Source organism: Epinephelus lanceolatus, chromosome 15 (assembly GCF_041903045.1).
Source record: "Epinephelus lanceolatus isolate andai-2023 chromosome 15, ASM4190304v1, whole genome shotgun sequence".
In the NCBI taxonomy this organism is placed as follows: domain Eukaryota; kingdom Metazoa; phylum Chordata; class Actinopteri; order Perciformes; family Serranidae; genus Epinephelus; species Epinephelus lanceolatus.
Genome location: NC_135748.1, coordinates 9,992,244 through 10,016,760, shown reverse-complemented (window position 1 = coordinate 10,016,760; position 24,517 = coordinate 9,992,244). Strand labels below are relative to the sequence as shown.

The 24,517-nt window shown below is 40.8% G+C and overlaps 1 protein-coding gene, 1 long non-coding RNA gene and 1 pseudogene across 4 annotated transcripts in view; 2 read left to right on the top strand and 1 right to left on the bottom strand.

The window, feature by feature from the left end:
- The window catches only part of LOC144466934 (uncharacterized), a 33,974-nt gene extending 26,671 nt beyond the window's left edge, over positions 1 to 7,303 (bottom strand). The window contains exons 1-3 of one of the 2 annotated variants that reach the window (XR_013493329.1): positions 6,820 to 7,303; positions 6,259 to 6,372; positions 969 to 1,045 (exon numbers count right to left, since the gene is read on the bottom strand). This is a non-coding gene — a long non-coding RNA (uncharacterized LOC144466934). The remainder of the gene's footprint in view (positions 1 to 968; positions 1,046 to 6,258; positions 6,373 to 6,819) is intronic. The other variant, XR_013493330.1, reaches the window with a different exon arrangement.
- On the top strand, positions 283 to 5,713 carry LOC117266985 (alcohol dehydrogenase 1). Its single transcript, XM_033642512.1, has 9 exons — positions 283 to 407; positions 1,476 to 1,577; positions 2,435 to 2,576; positions 2,790 to 2,877; positions 2,953 to 3,172; positions 3,385 to 3,645; positions 3,830 to 3,962; positions 5,099 to 5,237; positions 5,353 to 5,713. The coding sequence occupies exons 1-9, from the start codon at positions 390 to 392 to the stop codon at positions 5,384 to 5,386; spliced, it is 1,137 nt and encodes a 378-aa protein (XP_033498403.1). The 5' UTR covers positions 283 to 389; the 3' UTR covers positions 5,387 to 5,713.
- Positions 7,304 to 9,349: 2,046 nt separating the features above from the next.
- On the top strand, positions 9,350 to 15,371 carry LOC117267264 (alcohol dehydrogenase 1-like; annotated as a pseudogene). Its single transcript, XR_013493328.1, has 7 exons — positions 9,350 to 9,530; positions 9,737 to 9,824; positions 10,112 to 10,331; positions 10,547 to 10,807; positions 10,983 to 11,115; positions 14,078 to 14,216; positions 14,332 to 15,371. The product of XR_013493328.1 is annotated as an alcohol dehydrogenase 1-like (transcript).
- The last annotated feature ends 9,146 nt before the right edge of the window (positions 15,372 to 24,517 follow it).

Genomic DNA, 24,517 nt, shown 5'->3' with positions numbered 1-24,517 from the left:
AAAGTACAGGGTGGTAATAGGTGGGTGGCACTTGAGGGCGGGTATAAGAGTATAAGAGTAATGAGATACTCTTTTGTCGTCTGAAAAAGTGCATTTGCATGATTTAGGCACCATATGGTTTGCAGCCTCCACATATGTTGACCTGATGTGAGTATCAGGAACTGATGACATCGCTGTTCCTTTTTTTCTGTTTTCTTAACAGTTGCTTTTACAGTTATTGATAATCAGTGACTCAAACAGTCAGTCCCTGCCCATCCAAATCGTCACTGCTTTTTCTTGCAGCAGTATTTAAACCTCAAATCCAAGGTCTCTCCTCCTCGCTCTCCGGCCCGCAGCTGTTTCTTTCTCAACACCTTCAATACTTTGCGACACTCGACGTTGCTGCAAAAATGGCCACAGCTGGTAAGGTAGGTACATATTTCAGTATGGGAGTATTCTTCTGTACAACTGTGATGTTTTAATATGATTTCCAGTGTATTGTATTATGGTCTAGTGGGTAGAAAATCAGTCATTGGAAAACAATGCAACAAACTTCACATTCATATATTTAACCTACATTTTATGAGATTCTTAAGTATCATAATGTGGATGGATGGAAAACAGCAAGCTGATACCTGACAACATGTTGCAGTGCTCTCATGTGCAGTGTTAATGTAATCTTCTTTGCACATGTATGTTTTATTTCACTCACATAAAAAACTATGATAATGAAATAATGTAGTAATCTCTTTGTATTTCTGTCCCCTCTGCCTTGTGACATATTGCAAGTCCTCTTTTGACCCGGCACACAGTTTGAAACTATGCAGACAGTTTTGCGCAACTGTGGATATTGGCATAGGTGAGGGAGTTGTAAGCCAAAAAAACTCATGGTTGAAGTCCAAGAATTCACTTTAGATCCACAGAGGAATTTAAAAAAATCTCCACAACCCCCCCCCCCCCCCCCCCCCCCCAACAACTAATTTACTCACCAGTTTACTCAGTGACACTAAATTCTGTGGACTTCAAACTGCTGCAGTTCATGTGAGATTTGCTTCCCCAGGAGCAGCTGTGTCAGAAAAATGAAAACTTAAGTTACTATGCAATAAATAAATGTGAAGCGAAGGCGTCAAGGCTTTGAAAGCTTTTGAAAATAGACATAAACAGACATGGGTCATGTAAATTGCTTGAATTCATATATTTTGTGCAAGAATACAAATTCTGTTGAGATTGACTGCCAATTGTTGTCTGTGACCTTCTGTAAAGCTTGCTACTTCTCATTGTAAGAATCCTCAGTCTTGCATTATTGATTATTAACCTTGATCTGTATTGAGTCCTTGAATTAGAGGAAAGTGGGCCTTGAAAGTACTTGAAAGGTCTTTGAATATAATGCTTAACGAAGTGTGGGAACTCTGGTTTCCAAAAACTGGCAGAGCACCCATCCTAGTTTGGCTGCACCCAGTAATGTGCGACTTCATGCTGGTGTCACCGCCCTGTAGGTCATCAAGTGCAAGGCAGCAGTGGCCTGGGAGCCCAACAAGCCTTTGGTGATTGAGGAGATTGAGGTAGCCCCGCCCCAGGCCAATGAGATCCGCATCAAGGTGAGAGATGTCCACTTACACATACACACTGGGATGTCTGACTGCACTGTTGGGTAAAGGTTATGAATGAGAGTTTGTAATAGAAAGAGGTTATTGAAGATTTTAAGACTACATTTACCAAAAATCCTTAATGACATCATCACACTAATGTCTTCTAATGAATCTGCAGTGGAGGGGATAAATAAGATGACTCTCCGCCAGTGATTGTACCTGGCCCAATTGCAGCACTAAGGCTTTATAAGCTAATATTTACTTTTATTCTGGTCAGAAAAGTTTATGAAAAGAAAATGCTGGAAAATAAGGACCAGTTTTTATTAGTGATGGCAGAATGAAGCCTCACGAAGCATTTTCTTCATTTTCTGAGCCCACTAGATGGTGCTCTTGGTTTAAAGAGAGAGGCTAAAAGAATGGAAATCTAGTGTGTTTTAAACCTTTTGTTGAAGAAAAAGCGCCATCTAGTGGGCTCAGAAAATAAAGAAAATGATTCATGAGGCTTCATGAGGCCATCACTAGTTTTTATGGCCACAGACCACAGGCCATGGTTAATGTCAAACCTCTGAATGGTTGATTAATTGTGCATGATTCACTGACGTTTTGTCAGCATTCAATTAGCATAACATTAGCTAGCTTGCCTTTGTCCGGATGATGGTGTAGTAGCTTGCTTCTACTTTAGTTAAGTAAGCCAGACATGCACTTGGGCATTTGGAGAAATGGGTGACAGGCCTGAGTGTCTACAGCAGTTATAGTTGTTTTGCTATGATTTGAGTTGTGAATACAGCTGTAAAGAAAGCACAATACCCAACTGTTCAAAAGAAACAAGCATCAGTGTTTTCTTAGTGTGGTCGTCCTCTGTGCAGGTTGTTGCAACTGGGGTGTGCCACACAGACCTGTACCATCTGTTTGAGGGTATGCATAAAGACGGCTTCCCAGCAGTCCTTGGCCACGAGGGAGCCGGCATTGTAGAGAGCGTTGGGCCTGGAGTCACTGAATTTCGACCAGGTCAGTGAAGGCTTACAACCAACAGTTTAATTTGTTTAACAGCTTGTTTTTTTTTCCCTGTCAGACTTTATGGCAGCGATGCTAGCAATGGGTAGACCAAGGCCTATTTGTGCTATCCAGCCCAACAAACCTGTTTGTTGGGACATTTGATTTTAGGTCTTGAAAGTGTGCCCTTAATTCCTTTGACATGGCAACATTGTTTCTGAATTTCAGGAGACAAGGTGATTCCTCTGTTCATATCCCAGTGTGGAGAATGCCGCTTCTGTAAGAGTCCCAAAACCAACCAGTGTGAGAAAGGATGGTGAGCTTATCTTTGTCTTCTCATCTCTTGTTGTATTTTAAGTTGTATTTTAATTTTACAAAATTCTCTGCTCAGGGCTTCTGATCGCGTTGATGTGATGGCAGCCGTAGACTCCAGGTTTACTTGTAAGGGGAAGAAGGTGCTGCAGTTTATGGGAACCAGTACCTTCTCTGAGTACACTGTGATAGACCAGATTTCTGTGGCTAAGATCGACCCCGCTGCTCCTCTGGACAAAGTCTGTCTGCTCGGCTGTGGGATCTGCACAGGATATGGAGCAGCAGTTAACACAGCTAAGGTGTTTGTTTGACTGTTGGGGATAGTCCAACATGTACTGTTGAAGGCTAATACCTACAGTAACGAATTCCACATACAGCACTCTATTAAACATCTGACATCAGAAATGAAACATACTGTCTCTGACACCACAGTGTTCAGGAAGAACTAGTGTTTTAAGAATTATAAGTCCAACCTAAAGAGCCATGTTGACCAAAGTCTGTTTTACTTTAGGTGGAACCGGGCTCAACATGTGCTGTGTTCGGCCTGGGAGCTGTGGGTTTGGCTGCAGTCATGGGCTGCAAGGCTGCAGGAGCCAAGAGGATCATCGCTGTTGACATCAATCCAGAGAAGTATGAGAAGGCCAAGGTGCTCGGCGCAACCGACTTTGTGAACCCCAAGGATCACAGTAAACCCATCAGTGCTGTGTTGTGTGAGATGACTAATGGAGGAGTGGACTACTCCCTGGAATGTGTTGGGAATGTGGGAGTAATGGTGAGGCAGACAGAGAGGTTTGCATAAAGATTTGATGTTAATTGGCTCAAGACGGCTCATTATATTAAAAAATCTTTCCCAAGTGTTATCTAAATGTTAAAGCACACATTTTTCTCAGCTGCTCTGCAGATTTCAAACTCCTCTGGTTCCAAGCCTACTGACTTTGTGCTGTTTCTCCATCTAGCGCAGTGCCTTGGAGTCTTGTGTGAAAGGTTGGGGTGTCAGCGTGCTGGTTGGCTGGACAGACATGTATGACGTAGCTACCCGACCCATTCAGCTCATTGCTGGCCGTACATGGAAGGGCTCCCTGTTTGGAGGTGAGATGCCCATTGGTCAATTCTGTCCATCCTCTTGAAATAATAACACAGTCACAGGTTGTCATTTGTCATTTCTGATAGGTTGTCAGTCTCAGGAGGGCAGATCTTAATAGTAATTGTACTATTATGAGCATGGGCATAGTGGCCGCGGGGTACGCGTGGGACATGTCCCCCGCACCGTATCTGTGCCCTCTGTCCCCCGCACTTTTAATAGCCGTTACAACCATTAAATTTGTTTTTAACATGTGGTAACATATTTTTCGAGCCGTCTTTAAACGCACCATGAGTAAGCGGCGCCAGGCAGCATACACCTGCTGTTGTGTTGTGATCTGAATCAATCGCATAGACGAGACGTGTGCTGCTGGGCAGTGCTGCTGTGTGTTAACTATGTTCAGTAAACCAACCAGCAAGAAGCAAAAAACCTTTAACAGTTTCTTCCAAACAAACTGTGTAAGTTGAGTAATGCTGTTGCATGTAGATAATGTTCGCTAAATGATGACTAATTAATAGATGCCAATGTATCAAGTTAAGCTAGTTAACAAGAATACTAATGTTATTGTTACCTATGTTAAATCACTCGCTAGCTACTTTCATGCTAGAAATAAACCCACTCCTCCTTAATTTCTGCGCAGAACTTGTGCTCACTATTGCTTTGCACATATTTTTTAATATTTATTGGCACAATATAAAGAGCAGGGTCAGGGAGGAGACAGTGGACCAGAGGCCAGCAAGGATGATCATGCAGGGTTCTCATAGGTGAGGAGAGATTATAACTGGCTGAGAAAAAATTTCTATATAATTTTAGAGAACTAAAGTTGGTCCCCTGGTGCTGTACTGTGGCTGTTTGTGGTTATGTGGTTCTTTAGCCGCTAAGGAGAGGTGCAATTGAATGCGATAGGATGATAAATCACTCAATAAACCTCTAAACAATTTGTCCCCCTCACTTCTGAAATAATGGCTACGTCCCTGATTATGAGCAACAACAAAACCGGGTTGAGTTCATTTAGGTTTCCTGTAAGGCCACCACCTATGCTGTGATAGCAACCAAAAGGCTTCACAATTGATCTCTGCAATCATTCAATCAGTATTACTGCATTTGCTCTCAATTTATCATATGTGTGCTCTCTGTTGTTCAGGATTTAAGAGTAAGGATGGTGTGCCTCAGATGGTTAAAGCCTATCTGGACAAGAAGGTGAAGCTGGATGAGTTCATCACTCACAACATGGCTTTGGCCCAGGTCAATGATGCCATTGAACTGATGAAGCACGGCAAATGGTATGTTTACACTCCACTACACTTTCTCCACCATTCATAATTTAATAACCACCTACGCAGATGAAGAATAAATCCATGCAAGTCCTCTAACTTCTGTTTTGTTTTTGCCTCACAGCATCCGGACAGTCCTGAGTGTTTCTCCACAATAAGACCACTGTGTTGCCTTCAGGGACATAAAAGTCATTTAATGACCTGCAGCTACGTTGGACTGAATCTCAATACAAAATACAATGCACATAATAAAGAGAAATTGTGTACTGTATGACCTTGAACACTCAACACTGTTCAGTGGATCAAGAGCAGATTGTGGAATCATGTGTTGACATTTAACAGATGGGATCTGTGGCTTCCCTGTTTGTGTTCTTGTCAGTCAAGTAGTTTTAGCTCAGATTACACAGACCATCATGGTGATATCAATGTTTGCTTAACTTGGCAGGCAGTGTTGAAATTATTATTAAAGTCCAACTGTCATCAAATGGCTTTTTTTTTGTTTTGCATACATAACTGCTCTGTAAATGTGTCCCGTGTTCTCTGAAGACATTGTTTCAAAACAACCAAATCTGGCATGAAGCAGCAGCCTGCTACACAACAGACTTTGAACTCAGCTAATAATCTATCAGCTACTATAAAAAAGCGTATACACTATCATGTACTTTGCACTCTTAGTTATTCCTAATCACATATTTACATTGCGCAAGCATGACTTACATTGTGATCTGAACAAAATGTTTATATGAGCCTGTACTTTACCCCCATTCAACCTCTCCAGTGTCATAGTATAATAACATCAGCAGTTCAATGTAATCTGTTGCACTGACACTTAGACTCCCAAAACCAACACTGTAGAAACACCAACCTATATTCCTTGGCATGAATAAGTACTGCAGCTATTTAGGACTTATAATGTACTATGAATTAAAAGCATTTAAAAGAAAAAAGAAAATGTTGTGTCAACAAACCAAGCTTTTCTACTGCTTTATAGCACAACTCATGATCTGTCATTGGATTTTATATAACTCACCCCTTTTTTAAAGGTTAAAGTCACACATAAATAAGGGTGGGCTGCTTTGAGTGAAAGGGTGTCTGCTGATAGTGTCCACGACTTCTCAGTCCACCCCTCGCTTCTCCACAGCTGCTGTCAGAAATACAGATGAAATACAATAAGTGAATGTATTAATTTCCAAACATTAGTCCCTTGCTTTGACCACTGCGGTTATAAAGTAGCCTAGAGCATTGATTTAATTAGTGGAGATATTTTGCCGGCTGTAACAGAATTTACAATGCTTTGGTGTTCACCAAGTTAGTCGGTCGACATTACACAAGTTTGACGTGGATTTGTTGACCAGTGGCAATGACCCAGACCCGACCTGCAAACAAGTAAACTCGAGCTGAAAGTTTCTGGTAATCACCATCGCTGATGACAACCCGCTTACTGTTGGCTATATTATATGTCATTTCCAGTAAATGTGACAATATAAAACATCTAATAGTGTAATTAGGTTCATTTTGTCTACTCAAAATAGATTAAGCATAGAAAGTTTCTTTTTACCAGACAATGAGTTTTTAAGGAGATGTAGTTTACCTTGACATGTTTCGGCTGTCACTTCAGTCTTCTTCAGAAGCGTCATCTGATGTGCGTCATGACGTGTCTTTATCAGCTGGTAGTATCCCGGGGGCTTTTAGTTCACCCAAAAGACAGGATAAACATTTACAAAAAATGTAACATAATATACGAAATCCCATGCATAACATGTGAAAAAAACATACATAGGAAAAACAGGAAGAAGCTTCAATACAAGAAAAACAGAACATAAAAAAGAATGTGAAAAGGAAACGGCAGGACGTCTCAAAAGATCACTAAAAGAAAAAGCAGAGCAGGTGAACCTCAAATCAGCCATATCAGATCACTGCAAAAGAAATAATCATATCATGGACTGGAACAAAAAAAGATTCATCTCCCACAATTAATCAACTGGTCAACTACTTTTTGGGAGTAGCTGATGACTACTACAATGTAACAGTCATGAATGCCCTAGTTTACAGAAATGGCAAAATGAATAAATGTAAACAGGGATGGGTAAGTGTCTATGCATAATTATAAGTAAATATATTAGAAATTGAAAATATTAGAAACTATAGTTGAAAAATATATACAAACAGTTAATGATTAAAAAACACCTTATTTGCATATTTATTTATTTTTGACTAAAAGTATTGAAATTTTGAATAAACTTGTTTTTAAGCTTTCTGATACTGTTATTTCTTTACGATTTGTGTCTTTATATGTGGGCTAGTATGGGTCAACTTTGAGGGCCTGTGTTTCCTGAATAATTGGATTGTGATTAATCAAAGCCCATTCTAATACCGTCTAATATTGGTCAACTGGGAAAAATCATTCAAATTTAAAGAGACACTGTGTAACATTTTCAGTTGTTTATTGGCAAAAATTGATGTCTGCATTCATAAATATGTCATCACTGGTGTACTATTACCTCCACCAATAATCTGACTTATTCTCGTAAAAGGAGAATTTCAGATTTGTTTGTACATTGTGCGGGTAAGTCGTCTGTGGGGTTCCATTACGTTTCGCCATCTTGAGAATACACCTGCCAGCAAGGGACATACAGCACCGCCTTCGGCGCTTTCGTTGAGAGCCAGGCCAGCACTGTGTGACTGAGGAGCCGAAGGAGAGGAGCAAGAGGCGCTTCGCTACTACCCTGGCAAATTTGAAACAAAGTCCCACTCTTTGAGCATAATGCAGGATCATGCAGCATCATGGGAGACGGAATCCTTGTCGCCAAGAAAGCGCAAAAGGGAATAGAAAAGGCAGCGTGACCAGCAAATTAAAAAAATGAAGGCCCACATCGGGGTAGCCTTTCCCAGGTAGAGAGAGCTGCTGAGGGAGAATGGTAATGCAATCACAGGCCAGCGCTAACAGCGGCTAACAGCGGCGCAGTGATGCGAGGAGAGGGATGAGGCTGTTAGCCGCTGTTAGCGACTGGCCGCTAACAGCGGCTAACAGCGGCTAACAGCCAACAGCGGCGCTGGCCTGTGATTGCATTACCATTCTCCCTCAGCAGCTCTCTCTACCTGGGAAAGGCTACCCTGATGTGGGCCTTCGTTTTTTTAATTCGCCGGTAGCTAACAGCCTCATCCCTCTCCTCGCATCACTGCGCCGCTGTTAGCTGTTAGCAGCTGTTAGCCGCTGTTAGCGCTGGCCTGTGACTGTATTACCTTTCTCCTTCAGCAGCTTTCTCCACCTGGGAAAGGCAACCCCAGTGCTGACCCTTGTTTTTTTAATTCGCCGGTCACGCTGCCTTTTTGATTCCCTTTTGCACTTTCTTGGCGACAAGGATTCCGTCTCCCGTGATGCTGCATATGCATGATCCTGCATTATGCTCAAAGAGTGGGACTTTGTTATGCGGCAGTAGTGCCACTGGCCACTAACAGCTGTTAGCGGCGCAGTAATGCGAGGAGAGGGATGAGGTGTGTGAGGTTGAGCCACTTGTCAGTTGTCAAAGGACAAGACGTGATTGGTTTGTTTCAATTTACATCCGCCCCAACAGTCCTATGTTGTAAACACAGCCAGCATGGTGAGGAGGGGGTTTGTCAACTCGCGTCGCGTGTGTCTGTGTAGGAGCCTGAATGAATACTCCATGTAGTATCGGATGACATGGTTTCATCAGTGTTATCATAGCTTTTTGGTACACAGCGGCTACAGTTGTTGCAATACGTGTTTGAAACAGTGAGGCGCTAGAGTGCGCCATCTGTTTGAATACAATATATGATTTCAATGTTAGATGGGAGAAATTCCTACACACTGTGGCTTTGAAGGGTTGAGGTCAGTAAGTGACTGATTTGTGATGGAATACCACTGAAGTCAAATTAGTGTGCCAAGGTTTGAGGGTTTTATTTGCAGATGTGGTAATTAGGAAATATTTTTTATTTTTGTTACCCCACAAACTGTCTTTGTGTTCTTCACCCCAGGACAGCCCTTGGTGTACATTATGTGCTCCACTACACTTACTTACTTACTTATTGTAATGTTATGATTAGTAAGGTGTTACTGCACAACACTTCACACTTCGCACAACTGTTCAAAAGAAACAAGCAACAGTATTTTCAGTATGAGATTGTTGTCTTCTGTCCAGATTGTGACAACCACAGTGTGCCACACGGACCTGTATCATTTGCTTGAGGACATGCCTAAAGACGGCTTCCCAACAGTCCTTGGCCACGAGGGAGCTGGCATTGTAGAGAGTGTTGGGCCTGGAGTCACCTAATTTCAACCAGGTTAAAGCTAACAACCTCAACAGTTTAATTTGTCTAATAGTTAGTTAGTTAGTTAGTTTTTTTTCTTTTCCCTGTCAGATTCTGTGGCAGCAATGCTAGCAATGAGTAGACCAAGGCCTATTTGTGCCAATCCAGCCCAACCAAACTGTCTGATATTTGATTTGTTGTTTGCAAGCTGACATGGCAGCATTGTTCTTCTCTTTCAGGAGACAAGGTGATTCCTTTGTTCATCTACCAGTGTAGAGAATGCCGCTTCTGTAAGAGTCCCAAAACTAACATTTGTGATAAAGGATGGTGAGCTCCGTTTTGTCTTTTCATCTCCTTATTTCGGTTATCCAGGGTGTATTCATAGGGTGATAAGCCCATCTAAGGGGGGAAAGGAACATTGTTTACATTCACTGGAGCACCTTTATGCGTTGTCTGATAATGACACAGAACAGATTATTTGGGTCTTTGGTTTTTCATTATTTGGCATATTTTGCTCATGTTAAAGAAATTTTGTTGCACCCTTTACTGGAAAGTTTTCAAAGCAAAAATTGAGGCTCATGTTGTATTTCCATTTCACTCAATTCTCTGTTCAGGTTCTCTGATCGCCATGATGTGATGGCAGACCCAAACTGCAGGTTAACCTGTAAGGGAAAGAAGGTGCTGCCATTTATGGGAACCAGTACCTTCTCTGAGTACACTGTGGTTAACCAGATGGCTGTGGCTAAGATCGACCCCGCTGCCCCTCTGGACAAAGTCTGTCTGCTCGGCTGTGGGATCTGCACAGGATATGGAGCAGCAGTTAACACTGCTAAGGTGTGTTTGTTTGACTGTTGGGGATAGTCTAACATGTCCTGTTGAAGGCTAATACCTACAGTAATGAATTCTCCCCACACCACTCTGTTAAACATCAGACATCAGAAATGAAATGTACTGTCTTTGACAACACAGTATTTAGGAAGAACTGGTATTTTAAGAATTAAGAAGTCTCACCTAAAGAGCCATGTTGACTAAAGACTGTGCTACTTTAGGTGGAACCGGGCTCCACATGTGCTGTGTTCGGCCTGGGAGCTGTGGGTTTGGCTGCAGTCATGGGCTGCAAGGCTGCAGGAGCCAAGAGGATCATCGCTGTTGACATCAATCCAGAGAAGTATGAGAAGGCCAAGGTGTTCGGTGCAACTGACTTTGTGAACCCCAAGGATCACAGTAAACCAATCAGTCAAGTGCTGTCTGAGATGACTAATGGAGGAGTGGACTACTCTCTGGAATGTGTTGGGAAAGTGGAAGTCATGGTGAGGCAGACAGAAAGGTTTGCATAAAGATGTTAACTGGCTCAAGAAGGCTCATTATAAAAAAGATTCTTTCCCAAGAAGAAGTGCTTTCCAAATATATAAGCACAAATTTTCTCAGCTGCTCTGTGTATTTGAAATCCTGTGGCAACTGACTTTGTGCTGTTTCTCCATCTAGCGCAGTGCCTTGGAGTCTTGTGTGAAAGGTTGGGGTGTCAGCGTGGTTGTTGGCTGGACAGACATGTATGATGTCTCTGTTCGACCCATTCAGCTCATTGCTGGACGCACATGGAAGGGCTCCTCTTTTGGAGGTGAGATGCTTGTCAGTCAAACGTGACCATCCCCACTAAGTAATGACATTACTTTAACTTTCAGTCTCAGGTTGGCATTTGTAATTTTGGTTGTTTGTCAATCTCAGGAGGGCAGGTCTTAACAGTAATTGTAGTAATATGAGCAACAGCAAAACCGGGATGAGCTCCTCTGTGTTGTCATATGTATGACCTGTTAATAGCTGGTAAAGCCATCAGTCGTAATAGCAGAGATGGGACCAAGTCATTGTTTTGCAAGTCCTAAGTAAAATCTCAAGTCCCAAGTTCTAAACTTTGATTTTAGTCTTTAACAAGTGCTAATGCAGTCTTTGCCAATTATAATGCCATTCAAATAACATAGTAATACTAGATACATTTACAAAAATCACAAATGTTTTTTTAAAAGTTGTATCTTTTTGTGTGAACTAGTTTGTCGGAAGTTGTTGCATCTCTGTATTTAATTATGAACTTGCAAGTTGTGCATACTGCAATTAGTTTTTTGTTGACTATGGCATAGTTTTTTCTTTTTTTACTTGACTAAAACAATAAGTATGGACTTTCTGGGAATAAATAACATTAATATTAGTTAATTCAGGAGATGAACCAATCGTAGCAGACTTTTTAATTAATTTAATTTTTTTTTATTTTTGAATCTTGGCTTTGGGGGAAGGTATCAAGTATTTTCAAGTAAAAGGCTTGAGTCCAAGTGAAGTCACAATTCATTGGTGTTAAGGTCCAAGTCGAGTTGCAAATCTTTTGTTATTTGTCATGTCGGGTCTTAAGTAATCAAATTTGTGACTTGAGTCTGGCTTAGTCATGTCCAATTCCAAGTCATGTGACTCAAGTCCACACCTCTGTTTAGTGGTAATTAAATCCCCTTGTTTTACAACCACCACCTGTGCTGTGATAGTAACCAAAAGGCTTTACACATGGCTATCAGAAATTATTAAAAATTTTTACAAAGTTATTGATTATGTTATATTATATAGTTTAATTGACATGAAATCACCTCGTGTGGCACCATTCCCGAAAAGTGAAAAATGATAACCAGTTGATGAAATCCATCTCATAATATACACTAAACTATGAATTTGAAATTCTTTTTAATAACTTATTTGATAACTATAACCAAAATGACTTTGTCAGTAGTGAAGGAAGAGGGATTTTGGAGCTGTTGACACAGAAGCTATACTTGTGCAATATTAAACAGACAGCAAGTATAATTCAGAAAGTACTTATTTATGTAATATAATAATTTTAATTAATAATAATTTGTGTGTGTGTGTGTGTGTGTGTGTGTGTGTGTGTATCAAAATGGCAGGCAACAGAGATAGATACACAGAGGATAACTATATCAAAAATGACCTCAGAGGAAGGAGGAGGTTTTGCATGACCACATGTGGAGAGGACAAAGGAAACATGAACTTTGAGTTCCCTCTCTGTGTGTTGTTATATTTAAAGCCAATTTCTTTAAGTATTTGTGTAAGTGATTATGATATTTAAGGTTCCGGGTTAGTGGAAAGGATATTTAGTTCCATGCAAGACCCTGTCTGTGTAAAGCATTATCTTACGAACATCAACTTAGCTTAAGTAAAGCCAACTTCCCAATAACCTGACAACACAAAGATCACAACAATAACTAATTCAAAACATCAAATTAATGTTACAAACGTATTACACATGACATGACCAAAGATAACAGTCTTGCTTCACTTAACCTTTACTGTTGTACTAATGCTTTGCCCAGTTCTTATGTTACCAGACAGTGTGTTTACAAGGTCTTTAGTATCCTGGTTTTGACTGGGTTTTTTAAGTATCCCGTTTTTGTGTTTGTGCATGTAAACACCATATCCCGAATTCAGAAAGCGGGTTATGCCCTTTTCCCGGTTTCAAGAAACCTGGTTTTGACACCTGGAGTACTCCGACAGAAGCCAGGATACTGAAGCATGTATACACCTTATCCCGGTCTCTGATGGCTGCCCGCCATGTGTGCAGGCACCAGAGTGATGAATCAGATATACAAGCAACATGGCGGCAACGAGAGCTTCCCATTTTTGGAGCGACGAAGAGACTGAATTTTGCCTGAAAATGATGAAAGAACTCAACATAACTACGTGTTTAGACGGCAGAAGACACAGAAATGCCGACCTATTCAAGTCTGTTGCGGACAAGCTACGTGACGCTGGTTTTCCACCTCGCTAAGCCTGCTAGAAGCCATAGAGGTCACATTTTTGTCTTACTTCTAAATATAATAAATATATCACATTTCCCGCACAATCTGTTGTAAACAAAAGATGTAAAAGACGTAACACACGCCTGCGCAGAAAGGATGCAGCGATCAGAAAACGGGTTACTGATATTTATCATGTATACAGGGATATGAATAACCGGTTTTCTCTGTGTTCCATGTAAACATCATATCCCGCATATGCTCAAAGCCGGGATAAGCCTCAAAACCGGGATACTAAAGACCTTGTAAACACAGTCAATGAATGGGGGAAGAATTGCTTTGTTGTGCTGCCTGTAAGCTGGTGCTTCTGTCTATTGTGGATGAACCTGGCTTAAAAGAAATGTGGTTCCAGAGCAGCCTTTGCTGTACTGCCTTCAAGTGGTGAACGTAAGGGGAACCCATTTGCTCTGTGTGTCCTTACAGAGTTAGCTGTTCCCTTTGCTGCCTGAAAAAGTTAGTTTGCAAACTTTGTCTGCAAAAGGCGCTTACTTCTCTGTTGTTCTAACATTTAGGAGAGTTCAGTGTGGCTGCTTGAGTAGGACACATTGAGAGAGTCAGGCTTTTCTGCTGTGAGCATGCAGAAAGGAGAGAAAAAGTAGGGGAGGGCTGGCAGCTCCAGCTGCACAATCCTAACTTGCTGGGGGTCACAGAAGACAAAGGAAGATTACCAGGAAGATTTAGACTTTGTTTTTGCTTGGTGAGATAGCATTGGTGACATTGTTCTGTGTTGTTCAGGATTTAAGAGTAAGGATGGTGTGGTTCAGATGGTTAAAGCCTATCTGGACAAGAAGTTGAAGCTGGATGAGTTCATCACTCACAACATGACTTTGGCCCAGGTTAATGATGCCATTGAACTGATGAAGCACAGCAAATGGTAGATTCACTCTCCACTACACTTTCTCCACCATTCACGATTTCATAAAAACCTACACAGATGAAGAATAAATCCATGCAAGTTTTCTAACTTCTGTTTTGTTTTTGCCTCACAGCATCCGGACAGTCCTGAGTGTTTCTCCACAATAAGACCACTGTGTTGCCTTCAGGGACATAAAAGTAATTTAATGACTTGCAGCCAAGTTGTACTTGAACTGAATTTCAAAACAATATCCATGCACAAAATACAATGCACATAATAAAGAGATCTAACAATTTATGGACAGTATACATACCTGACCTCGAGCACCCAACACTTTTCAGTGTTGGCATTTTACAGATGGAATCTGTGGCCTCCCTGTTTGTGTTCTTGTCAGTCCAGCAGTTTTAGTTCAGATTAATCAGACCATCATAGTTGTATCAGTATTTGCTTAACTTGGCAGGAAATGTTAAAGTTATTATCATTAAAATTCAACTGTCATCAAATTGTTTTTTTGTTGTTGTTTTTTTGGTCTGCTACAGCATACATAACTTCTCTGTAAATGTATGCTGTGTTGTCTGGAGATGTTATTTTGATACAATCAATCAAATCTTGCATAAAACATTAATGCCAGTGTCCTTATCCTTAGGTAACACTGAGCAGCCTGCTGCACAACACAGACTTTGAACAACTAAGCTAATAATCTACAACATGTAATGTTCAGCCCCTAAAAAAAGCGTTAACACTAACATGAACTTTGCATCTTTAGTTATTCCAGATTATATATTTACTTGTGCAAGCCTGACCTGCATTGGAACCTGAACACTTGTTTACACGAGCCTTAACCTGAATTCCCCCCTGTCTTCCCTGTCACTGTCATATAATTAGTAATATCAGTAGTTAAGTGGATTCTGGGATCTGTCAAACTGATACTAAGAATCCCAAAACCAATGCTGTAGAAACCCCAAGGAAAAACTCTCCCCCCAAAAAAACTTTAACGAGGGGAAAAAATGGTAGAAACCTCGGGAAGAGCAAATGAGGAGGGATCCCTCTTCCAGGATGGACAGACGTGCATTAGATGACGTACAGAACAGATCATTATGATAAATTTGCAGTAATCCATAATGAAACATAAAGAGAGACAGAGACAGAGAAAGATGCAGGGCAGACAGTAATGACATTAGCTACAGTAACATTAATTTTAGTAATAATATAATAATAGTAGCAGTAATTGTGGTACAATATGTTTAAGTTTATATTAATATCTGATAGTTTATGTGTGTGACAATAATAATTATATGTGTTTAAAAACAGTAAAAGTATGACTAGTAATAACAGCAGTAGTAGGAAGCATCAGGCAGGACCACGGCAGCAGCACAACCACCACACACCATCCAGGCACCGCTGTGATATGAGTTTATCTGCGAGACAGTGGAGCACAAAGGCTCCGGAGAAGAAGCTTAGTGTAGTAAAGCCGAGTTAGCGATATGCAGTAATAGGACGTGAATGTTAGCAAGTGAAGAAGAACCAACTTTTCAGAAAACTGAGGAGAGAGAGAGAAGGAGAGAAGGGGCTTGGTGTATTTTAGGAGGTCCCCCAGCAGACTAGGCCTAAGTCACTTATGTTCTTCTCATCTCATCTTTGAGAGTGTAGTAGGAAAAAAATGCTTTTACATCATTAACCTTTTGCTTTTTGTTCAATCCAAATGGATCCTCCACGTTTATTCCCCTACATCAAGAGTTCAATCCATGTTTACGTTATACCAGATTCCTCTACACTCATAATCAGTTAAATCAACTTGTCTTTTCACATTACGTAAATGTATTTAACTCAGTTTCAAGTTAGGTCAACAAAATTGTGGAGTTCATTGTTCAGAGTAATTGTTACGCACCCGTCTAGGGGTCAGGAAGTGTAACATAAAAATGAGCCAACAAGGTAATGCACGACAAAAGGTGAGTTTATTCACCACCACACAGATAGAAGTACAATTTACAAATAAGGAAGCTTGTCTTCAGGGTGAACCCAGGCCTAAACAACAAATAAAACAAACTATCTTTCCCAAAATAACTAACTAAACCCTACGTGAAAAAAAAAGAAACAAAAATACAATCACTAAACCTAACTCCCTAAACTAAACAAAAACAGGAGAAAACAGTTCAAAATAAATGGCAGCTCACCCCTACTGCTTTGTGCTATATACAATTATGTACAAGTAACGTGTAAGTGACAACTAAGTGCTATTAACGCTGCAACGGTTATTGGTTACAGACAAAAGGCTCACCGCTTGTAGCGGCAGGATACAAACAACAATTCAACACTTCAGCTAACTGTGCGTTCACACCAAACGCGATGGACTCGATGTCATCACCCGTAATGCGAGTATCGAGTCGCTTAATCACAAATGTCACCTTTTTGATCATCACTTCACCGCTTCAATCGCGATGACGCAACCCTCCTCCCGCAATTTTCTTCATCTCCCGCTATTTTCTCATCAACCATGGCTGAGTTAACTACCGTAGCTGCTCTTTATCTGTTGTGGACAGCTGATTTGGATCGGAGACCCAAACGCCGTTGTGTCTGGGTTCACAATATTCTCCAGAAACGCACACAGCTGGGTGAATATCATCACCTCCTGCAAGAGCTGCGTCTGGATGACGGTCGTTTCCAGCGGTACTTCAGGCTGACGCTGGCCCAGTTTGAGGACCTGTTGGCCCGTATCGGTGCGAGGATCTCCCGCCTGGACACCAACTACAGGCGCTCCATCCCAGCTGCGGAGCGCCTGTCAATCTGTCTCCGGTTAGTTGCTTATAATTTCTTTATGAATGGTTGGATATCAACACTGATTGGATGTCGCAGCACAGCGTCACGCGATGTCTCTTGAAAAGTTCAAATTTTTCAACTTCAAGCAACAAACGCGATGAGGCGATGGATGCGTCATCGCTTCATAGCGTCACTCTTATCGCCTGAAACATGTCGCCCGAAGCGACATCGCGTGTCACCGCGTCATTTACATTGATTTTGAATGGAAACTTGTGGCGTTCATCGCGTCCATCGCATTTGGTGTGAACGCACAGTAAGTGTGCATTCCCACCAAAAGATTCATGAGCGTCATAAGCAGCCAGCAGCCATTCATTTTCAATGAACACTCGCGACGAAGAGCGTCACTCGCGTCGGCTGCAGCGAGCAACCGCGAGCAGCGCGATGCCAGCGACCAGAGCGTCAAGCTGAAGTTGAGAGCACGCTGCTGTCAAACGACCCTCGGATTTTGACAGAGATTGCTGGGATTTAAAAAGGCCAAGCCCCCGCAACAGCCAATCGCAGCAGCCATGACCAGCCAGAACCCACCACTCAGTACAGTCTGGGGCCGTTTAGTGGCTGTTTTGGTAAGGAACAGGAACGAGGGCGAGAGAGACAGGATCCGGAATTTGATGGAATGCGCCTTTCCGTCAAAATAAAAGCACCAAGCTAATAAAAATGCGGTGAAACTTTTTAATTTAAAGAATATAATTTACAAGAAAAGCCCCAAGCCATTAAGTTAACCTTTTTCTTTTATTGTAATTCGATGGTGCACCAGAATTTAAAGTTTTACTTTGGTGAACACTTTTACTTTGGTGAATTTGGTGAATTCCGGATCCGCTCTCTAGACCGGAACCAGAATCCAGACAAAATTCAGAGTGAATGGAAATCAGGCTCTTCCCCGTACATGAAGAGCCTGGTGATGCGAGGCTAACCACTCAGAGAAGGAGACAGAGGCGGCACCTAGCACAGATCCTCAGAAAAAGAAGAGGTCTTACTCTCACATAAAAATACAATATACAATAAATGTTACAGAAATATAAATGTTACACAATACGGCTGCAGCCATAACAGTAGTGAAAAATGAGATGTCTAAATGTCAAACTGATCCTTAGGTATCAAGTTGTTTAAAAACACTGTTAGCTTATTAGCATATACTTACCCAACATGCATTGTGTTTAGGTTAATATTATTTGAAAATCCCTCAATTTTGTAACTTGAAGACAGTTTCATAAATGGCTTGCTATCTGTCTTTTATAATCTGGCCTCAATTTTGTCTGCTTTAGATGTTAACATAATATTATGTCAGTATGAGGTCAGCTTGTGCAGTGTTTGGCCTGGGGTGGTAGGGCCTTTCAGCAATCATTGCTGTAAAGCAGCTGGGGCACTCAGGATTATTGGAGTCAATCTCAACCCTGATAAATTAAAATCCAAGCGGTCCTGTTCTTAGGTTTAAATTTCCAAATAAGCTAGAGTGAACATAGTCCTTAAACATTTCAGTTTGGTAGTCAGGTACTGTCTGGATCAGGTTAATGTGACACTGTCCTGATATTGTCTCTTGATGGCAGAGGTCAGCCCTGGAGGCCTGCTGGGAAGCATGAGGCATCATCATTGGGGTGGAGCGGAGCCAGCTGAGCTACCTGGTATCTTAAGCTGTGTTTTGACCCAAAGTTTCTGGGACTTTTAGTCCAAGGGACAACCTTTTAAGGAACTAAAAGGTTCATTGATCTTATTTTTTATCTGCGTATGAAAACGCAGCATGACTGGACAAGGTTTTGTCTCACTACAACAACAATTGCAACTGCAAATTAGATATACTGAATAAAATGATAAGGAGGAAATGAAACTAAGAGCATCTGATCTTAAGTAAATCTGTTAAGTATTTGATGGTTATTTGTGCCTTAGAACTAACTGCCCTGAAACAATCAGAAAATGTTTTGTTATGCCCTTCTCCTAAAATGGTCCTAAATATTTTTTTAAATTTTAAATTAAAGAATCTAACTTCTCTTTGTTTCATACTGTTTTTTGTCAATGGGACTGCTGGCCTCAGATTAAGAGAGACCTCTGTGGATTTTTTGGCTACCTCTAAAGCCTCTCCTGACTCATCTCGGTCATGTTTCTCTTTTTTTCTCTCTTCAGACTTTTTATTTCTCACAGAAACCTGGCAAAGATCTGGTGAAGTCAGTTCCTTCTCTGAATTGTGTCCACCAAATTACAAATTTCTGACCTCACTGCGCACCACTTGCCAGGGAGGGGGTGTTGCTGTGGTGATGTTTTTAACTATAAACTCCTGTCATCTAATGAGTACAGTAGTTTTGAATTGATGTGTAAGACTGAAAGATCAACTCCAGTTCTTTGTGCACTCGTTTACAGGCCCCCTAAATTCAACCCAAGTTATAGATGACTTCTCGCACTTCCTATCCTCAGTGCTCGTTATTTCTGATCATGTGCTGAGAGACTTTAACATTCATGTCTGCTGCCCATCTGATGCACTCCCTTGGGACTTTCTGAATTTAATTGATTCTTTCAATCTTACCCAGTCAGTCATGGAGCCCACTCACATACATGTTCATACTCTGGACCTTATTTTAACATCTGCTATCCCTGTCCCGTCTGTCCAGATCAACAATTCAGGTTTGTCTGATCATTGGCCTATTATGTTCTCCACCTCACTTCCTTGCAAGGCTCCTAAACCTAGTCACCCACACAGCTACTCCAGGTCTATTACTCCCCTCACTATCCATCGGTTCTCTGATGCCTTTTCCTAGGCACAGAAGAGCAAGTAAATAATTTTAATCACATACGCAGCAATATTCTCAATTCAACTGCCCCTCTTAAAGTTATAAAAAGAAAAACCAAAATTCAGCCCTGGTTCAACTCCACAACCTTGTCACTTAGGCAGGAATGCAGAAGAGCAGAGAGGAAATGGAAGAAGGATAAATTACAAGTGTCCTACCAGCATCTGAGACAGTGTCTTTTTAATTATCAGAAATGTGTCAAAGCAGAGAGATCCAAATACTTTTCAGATATCATATCCAAACATGTCCACAAACCCAAAGTTTTATCTGACACAATTAACTCAATACTTAAACCAATATTCACAAAGTCTAATGATGCTACACCAGATATCTGCGAACACTTTCTAAGATTTTTCATCAACAAAATTGACAGTATTCGTTCCCAGATTGTACCTCCTTCTGTTGATCCTTCAGAGCCATCTTCATGTTCCTCCACTTTAAAAAATTTCAACTCAATTTCTCTCTCTGCTTTGACACACATCATTTCACCTATGAATCCGAGTTCATGTTCCTTGGATATTATCCCCTCTCACCTATTTAAGGAAATGTTGAACTCTGTTGGGCCCAGTGTTCTCTCAATAATCAATAGCTCTTTAGTGAACGTCTCTACATGCTTTAATCATGGCATCATTCACTCATCAAAAAAGAAAATCTTGATCCATCTGTACCCGGTAACTACTGTCCAATATCAAAGCTCTCATTTTTATCAAAAGTCCTGGAAAAAAGTTGTTTTCTCTCAACTCATCTCCTACCTGTTACAGCATTCTGGACAAATTTCTGTCAGGCTTTAGAAAACATCATAGCACAGAATCCGCCCTGTTGAGTAACAAATGACCTACTATTATCCTTAGAGTCGGGCTGTTATGCCACTCTGATTCTCTTAGATCTTTCAGCAGCATTTGATACTGTGGATCACTCCATTCTCTTGGAGTGCTTGGAGCATGTTGTTGGCATTCAGGGACTGGCTCTTCAATGGTTTGCCTCCTACCTCCAAGGCCGCTCAGCCTCTGTCCAAATTGGTAATGTGTACTCCTCCTCTGCTCCCATCTCCTATGGTGTTCCCCAAGGCTCCATTTTAGGCCCAATTTTATTTTCACTATACATGCTTCCATTAGGCTCTATACTAAGGAAATACAATATATCTTATCACTGTTATGCAAATGATTCCCAGTTGTACCTCCCTTGAAACCATCAGATCCTTGCAGCATTAATTCACTACTACTCTGTATTAATGATATAAAATCTTGGATGGCACAAAGCTTTCTCCAGCTGAACCATGACAAAACTGAGGTCCTCATCTTTGGCCTTACAGACATCTCTGCCTCTGTTACCAGTACTCTTGGTCCTCTGTCTTCACATTTAAAATCTCACGTAAAGAATCTTGGTGTCATCTTCGACGCTTTAAATTTGATAATCAACTCAGTTCTCAGCTCAAGCGTCTTCCATCTAAGATCCATTGCAAAACTTAAATCATCTCTGTCCATATAAGATTTGGAAATTCTGGTTCATGCGTTCATCTCCTCCCGATTAGATTATTGTAATTCCCTCTACACCGGCATCAACCAATCAGCTCTATCACGCTTGCAGCTCGTTCAGAATTCAGCAGCAAGACTCATTACCGGTACCAGCAGAAGTGATCACATTTCCCCTGTACTGGCCTCGCTTCACTGGTAACCTGAAAAGTATAGGATTGATTTTAAGACTCTTATTTGTTTTTAAAAGCACTGCATGGACTAGCACCAGATTATATTTCAGAACTCCTCACTCCCTATTCCACCTCTTGTCCCCTCAGATCCACTGACAAATCACTGCTTTCCATCCCACTTACAATGTTAAAAACCAGAGGTGACAGAGCTTTTTCAGTTGTTGTTCCGAAACTGTGGAACAGCCTGCCACAAACAGTTAGATCCTCACCCTCTATAAATATATTCAAAGCCCAGCTAAAAAAAACATCTCTTTGCCTTAGCTTTTGGTGATTCATTATGAGAACGTTTTTGTTTGATATTCATCTTTTTCATTGAATTTGCTCAAGGCGAATTCTACTGTTGAAGGAACTGTAGGGATGATGTGGTTCGGGGAGAGTGAGTGTGTGGTGAGCAAACAGAGTCTCAGTCAGAAGACATCAATGGCAAGGAGTGGAATGATGGAATTAGGCAAGGGAGAAGGCAGGTTTCAATGCAACACCAGTAGCTTTTATTTATCTTTGATTTGATCTTTCTGTCATTGTCACAGCTCATTTTCGTGTGCTGCATCAGAAAAAGGATAAGCAAAGAGACAATATAATTACAAACAAACAACGGAGTGGTCAATTAAACAATAAACAACAAATAAGTATGGGTGAATATACAATCCACAACTAAACAGTAAAATGGTCAAGCGACAAACAATCTTACATGGCTCCTGGCACATGTCTGGGAACAAAGAGAGTAGGGTAGCAGAGCACATGTCAGCAAAGCCACCACAAAAGGCATACAAAGGAAACAATCAAAATGATGAATTGACCACTCACGTTAACTTGAAGACGCACACAAATCAGGATACATGTGCTGGCAGGGAGTGCAAAGGATGAACTGAGGGGTGAACAAACAATTTATAGTCTCCGCCCTTACCCAGCAGGTAAGGTGGGCGTGGTCAGGTGACAGGTATCTGCCACCTGACCACGCCCAGGTGGCAGGTGGCAGATACCTGCCACCTGACCACGCCCACCTTACCTGCTGGGTAGGTGGGCGTGGTCAGGTGGCAGGTATCTGCCACCTGCCACCTGGGCGTGGTCAGGTGGCAGGTATCTGCTGGGTTCACTTTGGCAGATTCACCATATTTATTTGTATTTATTTAGAAAGAAAAATGAACTGAGAAAGCTCCGGGTCCAAGGAGTCTTTTCAACTGTCTTGGTTGATTATTTTTCTTGGTTGTGCATAATTGTATCCATTTTAAAGCACTTTGGCCAACGATTGTTGTTTTTAAATGTGCTCTATGAATAAAGTTGACTTGACTTCAGTAGTCAAGTAGCAGTCATCCCTGCAAACCCCACCCCAAAAGTTCCTGTACTTTCAGAAAGTACTCTTGGAGGGTAAAAGAATGTTGTCATGTTGATGTGCATAGTGTTCTAATGTCCTGTTGGTCTATTGCAGGCCTTATGTGCAACTGTTGCCCTCTGATGAAGACAACATTGAGATTTAACGGAAGATGCGAGACATCATTTTTCTCCTGAGATGCCATGTGATTTTACAAAGACAGTTACAAGTTGTGTCAGATGTATTTTAAGTAATTTTAGGTCACTTGAATCTATGTGATATTGACAATATACTAAACATTTCCCTATCCAGTAAGCAAAACCCAAAGGAAACACTATGGGAGCTAATAATAACCATAACAACTTCTATTTTACAAGCAACTTAATATCTGTTTGTGAAATCTAACCCTTCAGATTTATCTTTGAAATCAATGTCTTAATTAATGTGGTTTGAAATTTGTAGAGTTGTGGACTCAAGTGAGACTCGAGTCACATGTTTGATGACTTTGGACTCAACTTGACAAAATCAAAAAAGACTTGCAACTCAGCTCACTTGGACTTGGACCTTTTGACTTGAAAACACTCAATAACTTTTTCCCAAGTCTAAAGATAAAAAAAAACTATGTTATGTATGACAATGTCATATACAACATCAAAGAACTCTGTTTACTATTAAACAACATTCGCATTTACATTATATAACAACAGATCAGAAACATACAAGATTTTAAAAAACATTCATGATTTTTGTAAATTAATTTATTATTACCCTGATGTTAAAATGGTGAGTGCATTTTAACTTAAACTCTTAGATGAGAACATTGGACTTGACTTAGGACTTGCCTGTCTTGACTTAGGATTTGAGTGCAAAGACTTGGGCAACAATGACTTGGTCTCACCTCTGGAAATTCCCCTTTGAAACTTCTGCTAGATTATTTCTAGTCAGAATGGCTCTACAGAAGTCTTGAAATATCATTGAAACTGAATGTAAATGCATTGAATGTATCAAATGTGTGCAATGTCTAAACTGCTCCTCCATACAACTATAACTGGAAACAGCAGTTTTCAAAATAAAGTGTAGGTACATACTAGTAAGAGCCCATGGATTAGCCCATCCTGCATCCATCTTCATCATCTTCTTGATCACTGTCTTCAAATCAGATTTCAAGTTTCTTTAAAGTGACTTCTAAGCACAAAATCTTTACCAGCTGTTCTCGAAAGTTAAATAGAAACACATGAGCAGAACCTACCATGCAATCCCTCATTATTTGATAGTTAAAAACACCGAATTTTAAATCTTTAATCATTAAGACTGGAGACTTTTGTCCTGAGGTTACCTGTTTCTTTCTGTTTCCAGTCTTAATCCTAAGCAGCAGTTACATATTTACTATATTGTCATAGGAATGGTTTTGATCCTCTTATCTAAATCAGTACGAAAGTGGATAAGCATATTACCCAATATATTGAACTGTTTCTTTAAAGACTGTTTTACCTCTCTCAATAAGTCAGTAAATCTCTGTGGCTAATTAAAGCCATAGTTATGATGTGACACAGCAGATGAACATCAGCTGCAGCCATCTGTACATGTCTTCTCATTTGCGGATAAGCTGATAGCAGTCAACAATGTGAAAATCAGCAGGTACCAGTGTTAGCTGATGAATTGGTGTAACCCTATTCGCAATATATAAATCTGAATATCTGGTGTTGTTAGACCT

What these genes read in the sequence shown, in the direction of transcription:
- LOC117266985 (XM_033642512.1), top strand. An exon ending in CCAATGAGATCCGCATCAAG is followed by an intron (nt 1,578 to 2,434) that starts GTGAGAGATGTC and finishes TCCTCTGTGCAG; the next exon opens with GTTGTTGCAACTGGGGTGTG. An exon ending in TTGGGAATGTGGGAGTAATG is followed by an intron (nt 3,646 to 3,829) that starts GTGAGGCAGACA and finishes TTCTCCATCTAG; the next exon opens with CGCAGTGCCTTGGAGTCTTG.